Below are 11,986 nucleotides of genomic sequence, written 5' to 3'. Positions count from 1 at the left end.
GGCCCAGAGGAAGACCCAGGACACGCTGGAGGGACTATGTTTCTCGGCTGGCCTGGGAACGCCTTGGGATTCCCCCGGAGGAGCTGGCCCAAGTGGCTGGGGAGAGGGAAGTCTGGGTCTCCCTGATTAGGCTGCTACCCTCGCGACCCGACCCCGGATAAGCGGAAGACAATGGATGGATGGATGTAAGATGTTTAGTCAGTGTCACATAGTTCGATCTGCTGCTCCGCAACAGAACAGTTATAAAATTATAAGAGATATTTCACAGTTCAGTTCTCCTTTATTGATCCTGTACCTGGTTCATTTCCAGATTTCGCTCCCGCTTGAGCTGCTGGACAAAGGACTCTGCTTCTGTTGGCTTGTCAAAAGTGTGGCGTTTCCTCTTGTATGTCACCAGAAGCGTGGCCGGGTGAACAACACCGTAGCGTAGCTCCGGTAACTCCAGTAACTCCAGGGAGATGGAAGCCAGATCCTTTTTAACTTGGTCGAATTTCTTGCGCTTTTTCAGAAGTTGGGCAGAGATGTCTGGGAAGAACATGACTCTTTTATTCTCAAAAAATATTTCTCCCCTCACCCTGGCAGCCTTTGTGATCCAGACTTTGTCAGCATAGTTCAGCAGCTTCATGACCACCGCTCTGGACCGTGACCCCGCAACGTCAGCTTTCCTAACTCTGTGTGCTCTCTCTATGATCAGTGGGACCGGGAATGTTTCTGCAGCAAACACTTCAGGCAGCCGTTTCTCCAAAAATGCACACATGTCAGAACCTTCAGTTTCCTCTGGGAGGCCAATAAGACGTAGGTTGGAGCGGCGACTACGATTTTCCAGGTCGTCTATCTTTAATTGCAGAGCCTCAACAGCAGTTTTCATAGCAGCGTTTTCGACTTGCAAGGAAACAACTGTATCCTCGTTAGCACTAATTCTATCCTCAGCTTGTGTAACACGTGCGGTAACAGTTCTTATATCCAATTGCACCCCCTGGATAGCAGTTAGCAGGCTATCAAATTTCTTCACAAAATCATCTTTCATCGAGTTGATCGCTGCCACGAGATCGTTAGTGCTACCTGCTTCCATGACTGCCAGACTATCAACATCTGTGTCTGTGGATTTGTTGTTAACAAGAGGCCCATCTGGAGCACCCCCGCCAAGTGGAGGAGAAGCTGGACAGACGCTGTAGGCCGCGCCAGCGCTAGCTAGTTTGCTACTGCTGAGTTGTTGCGCTGGGCTGAACATAGATGTTATTAAGGCCTTTCTGGAATTTGGTTTTGCGTTCTTTGGTACCATCTGGTCAGTGATAATTAGTACAATTGACTAAAGAAATGCAATGCCAATTAATGCAGGTTGTTAATTTAGTTTTTTAGAAAAGAATTGCTAATGGCTCCTCCGCACGTCCGCTCAGTACCGCGACATGACCAGAAATTCTGGCTGTTATTTTTTATTTATTTATTTTTAAATTTCACAAATGGGGCATCATCTAGAGAAACAATGGCACAACAATCAGCAAAACTGAAACTGATAATTATTTGAATTTATTTTCGCATACAGTTTAGCGGCTGTCTGTTTTGAAGAACATACAAATTTAAGTCGGATTGTGTGGAGTTATGAGCAGTCAGTATCTTACCTGCAGTAGGCATCTTTCAGTGATCTTAGGAGAATCAGGAGAATCAACTTCTCATGAGGTAGTGAAGCTAACAGCTTCTTAGAGCAGGACCATACAGAAGCATATTCAGCTCCTGTCACTTTTATATGCTACAGATGCTTATCTTGTTGCTGTTTTCTCATCTAAACAATTCCTTCCTGTTAAGACAATGCTCTGTGTTTGTCCTTTCCAGAATGTCATTAATCGAAAGCCATACCCAGATGATGAAAACCTTGTGGAAGTACAGTTTGCCACCTCACCCATCATGTCCACATACCTTGTAGCGTTTGTCATCGGTGAATATGACCATGTGGAGAGCCAGTCATCAGACGGTGTCACGGTACGCGTTTACACGCCAGTCGGGAAGGCAGAACAAGGGAAATTTGCATTGGAGGTGAGCATGTTACCACAGGAGTGTGTTCAAAATATTATTTTGTACTTTCACAAAGAATTTTCCCATCACTGTGACAGTGGACCTTTGGAAACTAAAGGCATTCTGTTGGTATGACAGGACAATTCTCAGCTACTTGGATTCAGTTCTTCTTCCTCAACTTTGTTGGACAGACTTTGTCCTGTCACTGACACTAAAGTGTTGTTTTTTCTTTTTATGCAGGTTGCAACGAAGACCTTACCTTTCTACAAAGACTACTTCAGTGTTCCTTATCCATTGCCTAAAATTGATCTCATCGCTATTGCTGATTTTGCTGCTGGTGAGTAACTTCATTAATGTCCCACATTAAAGATTTTCTGTCAAAATGTCCAGAAATTTCTTGACTTAGAAATATTTTTCCCTATTTAGGTGCCATGGAAAACTGGGGCCTTGTTACCTACAGGTAAAAGATAAAAGCTAGAAAGTTGAGATTGTAGTACTTATGATTTAAACATATTGAGATAAAACACAACTTCACTCGTCACTTGTGTAACAATTAAGTGTTTCAAGTGTCAGACTGCTGTGAAATTAGTGATGCATTTATACAGTTAGATGATTACAGTAACTGCTAATTTTTTCTTTTTGTTATATTTACAATTTATTGTTATGGAATACCAGCCTGTCTTCAACAAAATACTCTAAATTATAATTTGTTGTGCAGTGTACCGCTAAGCACATTCTCTAAAGCACAATCATAAATTCTACTTTATTATTTGAGTACCATTTTTTTGACTTAAACAGTGCTAAAGATTAGTTGATTAGCAGGAGGCCTAAAAGTTCTGACTCCTAAAACAATTTTAATCTGTCTTTTTTTTAGTCATTGTGCCTTGAATGTTTTTGCATTTGGGATTGGTATTAGATAAGATGACCAGTTTGAGAGAGTAGAGCTGTTTGGCATTTGTTTGACCTTTTTACAGCCCTTTAACGTCTTATTTGACAGTCTTTTTGCAGCCTAATCTCCTTTTGGTTGACCGCTCTTATGGCTTTTTCAGTTGCTTTGTGGTTAGAGGAATTTACTTTCACCTGTCAGAGGTCAGAAGGTGATTGGTTTAAAGCAGCAGGCTCCATTTATAGTCACAACAAATGAAGTTTACCCTCTTACAATTGTAGAGGTCAGGGCGTAATAAAAAATATCCGGTCTTACCAGGTTCTATAGTTATTCATATCTAACCTCAAGTGAACAAAACCACACAACAAATTTCACCATCTCATTATTTATTAAACTAAAACTAAGCCAAAGTGGAAAAGATGTGTGGAAACACTGAGCCTACTCTTGCTGCTTCTACATGATTTAAGAGGTTCAGAATCAGCCATGAGCTGCTGATCAAATCTATTGAATAACCGATCATCAAAGTTTCTCCCAGGAGTTCTGCACTTGAGTTTCTCCTTCAGTATGAAATGTCCTGGCCAGAGTGAACTTTGTTCTTGTTCTTGCCGCTTCAAGTAAACAAACAATTTTCTCAGTTCTTGCGAAGTATTCAACAAGATTTAGGCTTGCTTGCAAGGATCTAAAGGAACCAGAGCACTTCTGGAACAATGTTCTTTGGGCACATGAGCCCAAAGTAAAGATTCAGAGAACTTCTCTATATATCAAAGTATTCTCAGGTCAAATGTGAAACCGTCTGTCTGACAGCTGTACAGAAACAAATGTCTGCAAACATCAATGAACTGAAGCATCTTTGTTCAGAAGAGGGGCCAGTTTCCTCCACAACATGGACTCTGATGAAGTCCCACAGTCATACTTTGTTTTTGTTTAATAAATATTGACATAGTGGAATCTGTTGTCTTTGTACACTTAAGGTTAGATTTTAATAATTTTAGAACCTGATATGTAAAACCCAATAATTAAAAGAGGGTGGACTTTTTTTTATCCCATGCCTGCATTTATCACACTCAGCCATATGGGTACTGATTTTCTTCACATCCTTATCGCTCATAAGGACTGGGTAAAGAGAGAAACCTGCTGTTGACTAACAGATGTTTGCTTCCAGCTGTCTGTTAACCTTGCAGACAATTTTTTATTTTTATTTTTTCAGGGAGACTGCACTGCTAATCGACCCGAAGAACTCATGCTCGTCGTCTAAGCAGTGGGTGGCTTTAGTGGTCGGACACGAACTCGCCCACCAGTGGTTTGGAAACTTGGTCACCATGGTAAACATCCACAACACTGAGCAGTTTTCTTTAAAGGAAAATATCTTCATACACCTGCATGCAAGTGTAATACTAAAGATGTTTGGAAAATTGGGGATCACGACAAAATGCAGAGAAATGACATTTAGCTGCAGATAAAGAACAATTGCAGACAGAAGAATTGACCCTTGAGAGGTGGTTTCTTTCTATAACTCCCCTCATGGTTAGGGCTGCAAGAATTAGTCAACAGTCAACTAGTTGACTGCAAAATGTTGTTGACACAGGTTTTTGTTGTTGACTCATTGTATACAGACCTAATAACAAATGGCTCTGGTCACAATGAATAAACTACATAAAGGTTTTTGTTACTGCAAAATATTTGTGGGCAGCATCGTTTCTGTTATTTTCCACAGCTGCACACAGTCTTCTAACAAAGAAGAATATGAAGAAAAGACCAGCAGAGCTCTAGAAAGACATAGATAAAATTAAAAATGGAGACTTTTAAAAGTGTGTGAGCATTTCACTGCAAACAAACAGAAAGTTGAAGGCCAATTGTACGAAACAGAGCTTTGTTTCCCACGGTAGCACTTCTGTAATCCTCTGTAAGCCCCTCCTGGAGTAGAGACGGCTTTAAATGGGTTATAACTGAAGTTGGTGCCTTGTGTTATTCCTTTTTATAAATGATGTTTGTACAATAATGTTTATATCAGTTTGAACAAGGACTCGTGGACGATTTGTTAAGCTAACATTATTTAGTAATGTTTGGAAATGTGACCTGTTAGGAGCAGTAAATGAGTCAAGGGAGTTTCTGTACACTGTGCGTTTTATCAAACCGGTAAACTGTTATGTGGTTTATTTGGCACAATACAGTGCTGTACTGCAATAGGAAATTTATTAATTTATTTTTTTTATATAAACCATACTTTATTATTATTTAATTTAAAACCTTTTTAAATCTTTTAGTCTTCCATACCCACTTGTGGCCATTTTTGGTTTAAAATTTAGACTTTTTTGTTTAAAAGTGCAAAGGTTCCTTGCATTTTAGTCTGTTCTGACTGTTACATTTTTGTGATAGTCACAATAAGTAAAATGTTAAAGATATTTCAATAGTTTCATATTTATACGTTTCACAGCTTATTTTTATTTTGCTGTGGAAAGGTATGTTTCATTTATTCAGAGACTTTCAAGGTGATGTTTACAGCTGGGCAGACTAAAGCAGGTAAAACATGAACTGGAACTCAGAACAAGAGGTGCACTCCGAGGACGCAGAGACAAGTTAGATGTTGAGTAGTGCTGGGCAATATGGAAAAAATCCTATATCACGATATGGATTATTTTATATCACGATAACGATATATATCACGATATACCCCAATTACGTACGTTGTCAGTTATTCTCTGAAAAATATAACAAAAAATAATCTAATTTCTTACATTTTTCAAGTTTTATTTCAAAGTGACATTTAACTGAACTTTCACAAATGAGATTTGCGGCATTTTAGTGCAGCAATATATATGTACCTGTTACGACGTAACAGTATCAAATGACAACAGACTCCATTATCTTCGGCCGGCTATAGTTTCACTTTTCACAACTTTCCCGGCTCTTTTACAACTTGTTTGTTTGCACTTTTTGGATTGTTAAATATTCTTTTTCGTGGTTCTTCTTTAAGTGATAGAAGAGGTTTGTTGTGTTGGCGTCAGATGAGAAAACAGTCTAATAGCAGAGTTAGCATTAGCATTAGCAGAGTTAGCATATGACCTTTTTCTGCTCCGTGTCGGACTTCTTGAACCAAATCACAGACGTCCCCCTCGTTTTGGTAAAAGTCTTTCTTCTTGGGCTGCCTGCTAGCTGTCTCTACTTGTTGCGACCCCGGATTTGATACTTCATGCGTCTCCATCTTTCAGCACTTGTGACTTAAATGCTGACACATACGGTGGGTCACAGAATATGGTGTGCCGCCGGGCCGCACAGAAAGCCGCTGCCGTAAAGCATGCCGTAAACCCACACGTAAAGCAGCATCATGTCACAAAGCTGAGGTTCTTCGCAAAATAGTTATTTTTTCTTGTTATTTATCACTTATATAAACTGAATGTATGCAAAGTGACAACACTAATACATTCGTCGTAGCCTACGTTATGAAATATTTACATGAATCATTGATACAATTATGATAGAAACAATAGAGACGATAGAAGAAAATAAATCATGATAGACACTTTTCTATCGTCCCCATGATATGTATCGTTATATCGCCCAGCACTAATGTTGAGTAATCAAAAAGAATTTGACCAATTGGTTGACTATCAAAAAAATTACTTGCAGCCCTACTCATGATCCGTCTCTATACTTCTATAGGTGGTCTGAGTGATCTGAAAGCATTAATATTTAAAGGTGTGCACTTGTGATTGTTTCAGATAAAATGTATGTCATTGGTACTCAAAGTGGAAGCAGAGTTTTGTTAAAAATGGTTCCTGAGACACAAGAAAAGCTTATAATAGCTTAATAAATGACCAAAAGACAGTTTTAATGTGCAACTTAACTCAGGTTGCTATTTTTGTTTGTGAGGATTAAAATTAGTTTTATTCAGCCAGTGTTGGTTGGTAGGCAGTGATATTCAGGACGGCAGTTAAAAGGTAGTGTGTGGTGTGTGTTTTATTGGGGGGGTTTTTGTACACAGGAATGGTGGACCCATCTGTGGCTTAATGAAGGATTTGCATCCTGGATTGAGTACCTCTGTGTGGACCACTGCTTCCCAGAGTATGATATCTGGACCCAGTTTGTCTCAGCAGACTACACCCGTGCTCTTGACTTGGACGCACTGGACAGCAGTCATCCCATAGAGGTGAGACATGCAGGAGCCAGCAGGGATTTTTTTCTTCTTCTGAGAAACTAATGTCATCTGTTGTTAAGAGTGGTTTTACTTAAAGCATATTTTACCTTACAGCTGTAAAACCAGTAAGTTGGTAATTTAAAAATTGGTTGATTAAATATTTTCTTTGTGAAAGTTAAATAATGATTATGTATAGGATATTGCATGTTGACAGCATAGCTTCCATCAGAATAATGTTTTTGGCCTGATGTTCTGTGCTTCAGGTGAATGTGGGCCATCCGTCAGAAGTAGATGAAATTTTTGACGCAATCTCCTACAGCAAAGGAGCATCTGTGATCCGCATGCTGCATAACTACATTGGAGATGAGGTTGGTCGAATAACCAGCAGTGAATCTTTGTGTCTCTGTTCAGATTGTTGTATACTTAGGCCCTGCCCACATAGGAATGCTGTCTTTCCAAAACAAACCTTTTCTTCGTAAACACAACATGGTTTCTAGAAATGTTTTCATTCACATGGAAACCAACCCAAACGCTGCAATAACTGTTCCACACCTGTATATGGCGTTAAAACGCCGACACAAACAGAAAGAAGACTTGGAGCAGACGCTCCAATCTGTAAACACAAGAAAACAAAAAAAGAGGCCTTTTGGCCTTAGATTATGTGGTGTAATAATAAGGGTAATGTGTGCTTCTTTATTTAAGGGAGTTTCACTTTTCCTCAGCCTTGTCTGCTTATGGAAGTTATGCAGAATATGATAGTTTTGCTGTAGTTGAGAAATTGGTGTCTGCAACACAAATCCAATATGTAATTATTGGGGTCTTAGGATAGGCAGAACGTGGGACTGTGACATCGTTTTCAAAAAGTTGTGTTTAGTCTGTCCACACAAGAACTCAACAGTGGTGTTTTAGAATTTTCTCACTATGGAACCCAGTTACAAAAAATACCATTTAGGAGCTCCTAAAATGCTGTTTCCATGTGGACACAAAGCCAAAAAGTTAATAAAAAAAAGTTTTGCATATCCATAAGACATTGTTCCTGTGTGGACATGGCCTTAAATTGATTTCTTATCCTTTCTCTGCAGGACTTCAGGAAAGGAATGAACGCCTACCTTGTAAAGTTTCAACATAATAATGCATCAACAGGTAAACAACTCAAGAAACACTGTTTTTGATTGATTTTAAGATCAGCAGACACATTTCTCCTTTTAGACCTACCTTCCAATTTTTTAAAGGTGTCTTTTTTTTGGGGTTCAAGCAATTATAGGTATTAAATTATTTGACCCCAGTGACTTTTCTAAAGAGCTAGATAAGACCTAATTATGACCCCCAACATAAAAATGGCACCTTATTCCTGCGAAATTTAGGACTAAAAGGAGAACTAAGAAGAAGGTCACATTTCTCTGATTCTTGTATGTTTTCTGCAGAGGATCTGTGGGACTGTCTGGAACAGGCCAGTGGGAAACCCATTGCTGCAGTGATGAGCTCTTGGACCAAGCAAATGGGATTCCCAATAATAGTAGTAGATCAGGAACAGGTGAGCTCTTTAATCCTTTATTGAACTGACTCAGTTTGAAGAAATGTTTTAATCCAGACTTTATTAAATAAAAACTTAACCAGTCATTTTGGATATCTAGTGTTTTTGTGGGTTTTTTTTTTTTTTTTAGAAAGAATTAACCAAATAATTTATCCTAAAAAAATATAATGTTCTATAGGCAGTTTGTTTGAATGTTAGTTTGTTAGATAGTTGGATTTTTCTGCTTTCTTCAATCTCACCTTATAACCATAATGTTATTTGTAGCAAGGTGATGATCGCATACTTAAGATTTCTCAGAAGAAGTTTTGTGCCAGTGGACCACACAATGGTAAGTGTTATTTTCACGTGTTTAAAATATAACACACTTGGTGCAAAGCTAACGGTGCATCAGTTTGATTTGACTTGCATCTTATGTTTGTCTAAGGCTACGTTTACACTGCAGGCAAATGTGGTCCAAAGTTGGATTTTTAAAATTTTTTTTACTTTTCAAATCCGACCCATGTTACTCTCATATGTGGTACTAAATCAGATACATATCCAATGTTTTTCCAAGTGACCTCAGTCTGAACGGTGAAGTTGCATTTTATACAACTTTTACATCACTGAAGTAGAGGTGTGTGAATCAATCCATATATTGATATTATCAATACAAACATCATGCAGTTTAAAGCTCAGAACTCTGCATGTGTTCAGATAGAAAACAGAAGTCCAGTTACTTTTTTTTTTTTACTGATTAGATTTGTCATGTTCTGGATGATTGAGAATCTACACTAACATATGACACTAATGTTGGATCGTATCAACACTACTGTGATGGGATCAATACTTGAGTTCAGTACGTCGCTCCTCTTCCAGAAGAGCAATTCTGTACTGGAGTAGGCGGGAAGCAGGAACATCAAATGTAAACACTGGATAAAACAAGCATGGCAGATAATAATTTTGTCAGCTCTTACTACACAACAACTTCAGAACTGATCCACACACGCTAATATGTGTAGCATCCATATTTACTTCTGCAAACACAGCGTGCTGCATGTGAAAGTCAAATCTTCTTCTGCACATGAGGGTCGCTTCAGACTGCTCACACTGGAGTCTGATGATAGTCCAGGGTTTCCCCCAGAAAAGAGGGTAAGCCTGGTGGTAGGTGGCTGTTTGCCAGCCGATCGCCAGCCGACCGTGATTTAGTAAAAAAGAATGATTAAAGTTGACAGGAAAGTTGAAAATATGGCTATTTTTTATGTGATATTGTAAGATATTTGTGCCAAATATTTACACAACTACAGTTTTACAAAAAGACACTTTTGAAACAAAAATACAATTAAAATAAATACAAATTGTTTGCACCTAATTTAAATTCTAATTTAAGTCACATTTACAAATAAACTAAATTAACATAAATGAAAAAGTGCAAACAAGGCACCAAGACACGTCTCACATCAAGGCCAATAATTAACAACAGAGAACTCTGAAAAAGAGAGAGATGCTGAACTATACTGTGCTTTTTGTGGCATAGGCTGCATGTTGGATCACTAGATGTAACAACTAAACAAAGCATATCTAATGATGAATTTATTAGCATAATTTTACTGTTTAAACAAGGATAAATTAGCATGTGTCATATTTTCACTAAGTACAAAACGTGCTTACCATATACGGTCTTGTAAAGCCACCCGCTGAATTTCGGCCCAACAAACCATTTTTGGTTAAACCCGCTTGTTCGATGTTTATTGCTGTGGGCTCATTATAGTTGCACTTTTATGAAAATTTGGAGGTGCATGACCACACGACGCAACACCATGCAGGGGCGGGGACAGTCCAATTGCGTCACTGTTGGTGCGCACACACCCTCGCACGGTGATCAACGCGTCAAGTATAAATCTACCGGAAAGGTACAGGTGCGAGTGGAAAAAAACATGTATAAAAAATGACATATTTTGCAATAAACAAGCAGAGCTTAGTCTGGCGGTAAACAGCCTGGCGGCAAAAAACAATCATAATTAAGCCATTTAGCCTTTGACTGAATGGCTGCACACAGAATAACTTAAAGGCATCCTTGTGTGCAGCTGTCAGTGATGAGGCCTCTTTCTGTGATGGCTTTTAACTCACACCATCTTGTGTGTGTCATCCAGGAGAAAACTGCCCGAGTTGGATGGTCCCTGTTAGCGTTTGTACGAACAAGGACCCCAAATGCACCAAACTCAAGTTTCTGCTGGACAAACCAGAGGACACAATAACTGTGAGCGGTGTCAGCCCAGACCAGTGGGTCAAGGTGAGGTCCTGCTGCACGTCTCCTAAAATCAGCTTCAGTCTTCTGAAGGATTTGTAGCTCTTCATCTGTATTTACATCCTCATCAGTAGACTTTAGGAAACACTCGAACATTTCATAAGGATGCATTACAAAATATACACATCATGACTGTGGGGGTAAAGAGACATTTAGGTCACACTTCAAAATCCTGGGTCCACAGTACAGGATTTAACAATATTTTCTCTCGTCTGATTTCTCATGTGTCTCTTCAGACCTTAGTATGGAGCTACAACTATACACGTCCAGCTGACTTCTCATTAAAGCTATGACTTTTGAACTCAGAGCATTTTCACAAGGAGCCAAAATTAAAAACTGGATCACTAATGGATTTTAATGACACTTTTAGAAAGTAATCATTGGATGTACATCTGCAACTGATTTACATTTTAGAGTCAGTCTAATTCCAGATGTCCGCCACAGCTACTCCACATTAGCCAACACAAAAAATGGCTTTAACTCAGTCAGTTTTACAGATATTCAGTTTTACAGATAAATGTGAATGTGTCATTCACGGCACATACTCTAAACTTGAGATTGTAAGACTGTTATTTCCAATGTTTGTCAAAATGGCTGCAACTTTGTCATTTTAATATCACAAGATGATCTTGGTTCAAAACTCTGTTAAGAAAGGCAGTGCATTTTTCAAGAAAAGCCTGGCCCTGAATTATTATACATTCTGATTCTTTTTCTAGCTGAGTTGAGTAATAAATGATGAGAATGTTTTTTCCCCCTTCCTACAATCTGATGCAGTTGTTTTCCTCTGTTTACAGATCAACCCTGGGACTGTGGGCTTCTATCGCATCCAGTACAGCTCATCCATGCTGGACAGTCTGCTGCCGGGAATCAGAGACCTCAGCCTGCAGCCCGTGGACCGACTTGGCCTCCAAAATGACCTCTTCTCCCTTGTAAGGCTCACTGACACACACACACACAGTAGGGCAGTGTTTCTCAACCTTTTTTGGGCCAGCGCCCCCCTATCTATTATCCAGGCCTCTTACCCCCCCCCACCCTTTTTTTTGCCTGTTTACATGAATAAATCTTTTTTATTCATGGACTTATAAAATATAATACCTGATCTTGGGTATGGCCCATCAGAACATCTCTGTGGGCCAT

General features: G+C 39.1%; 1 protein-coding gene across 1 annotated transcript in view; it reads left to right on the top strand.

Annotated features, from left to right (window-relative positions):
* Positions 1-11,986, top strand: part of npepps (aminopeptidase puromycin sensitive) — a 55,188-nt gene that overhangs the window by 32,405 nt on the left and 10,797 nt on the right. Inside the window, exons 6-16 of the mRNA XM_017430489.3 lie at positions 1,831-2,031; positions 2,251-2,347; positions 2,437-2,470; positions 4,104-4,218; positions 6,879-7,043; positions 7,295-7,399; positions 8,114-8,174; positions 8,456-8,565; positions 8,830-8,893; positions 10,695-10,834; positions 11,644-11,778. Of these exons, the coding sequence (XP_017285978.1) occupies positions 1,831-2,031; positions 2,251-2,347; positions 2,437-2,470; positions 4,104-4,218; positions 6,879-7,043; positions 7,295-7,399; positions 8,114-8,174; positions 8,456-8,565; positions 8,830-8,893; positions 10,695-10,834; positions 11,644-11,778 (1,227 nt within the window). The remainder of the gene's footprint in view (positions 1-1,830; positions 2,032-2,250; positions 2,348-2,436; positions 2,471-4,103; positions 4,219-6,878; positions 7,044-7,294; positions 7,400-8,113; positions 8,175-8,455; positions 8,566-8,829; positions 8,894-10,694; positions 10,835-11,643; positions 11,779-11,986) is intronic.

This window comes from Kryptolebias marmoratus, linkage group LG3 (genome assembly GCF_001649575.2).
Source record: "Kryptolebias marmoratus isolate JLee-2015 linkage group LG3, ASM164957v2, whole genome shotgun sequence".
NCBI lineage: Eukaryota > Metazoa > Chordata > Actinopteri > Cyprinodontiformes > Rivulidae > Kryptolebias > Kryptolebias marmoratus.
This window is presented reverse-complemented; position numbering and strand designations above follow the sequence as displayed.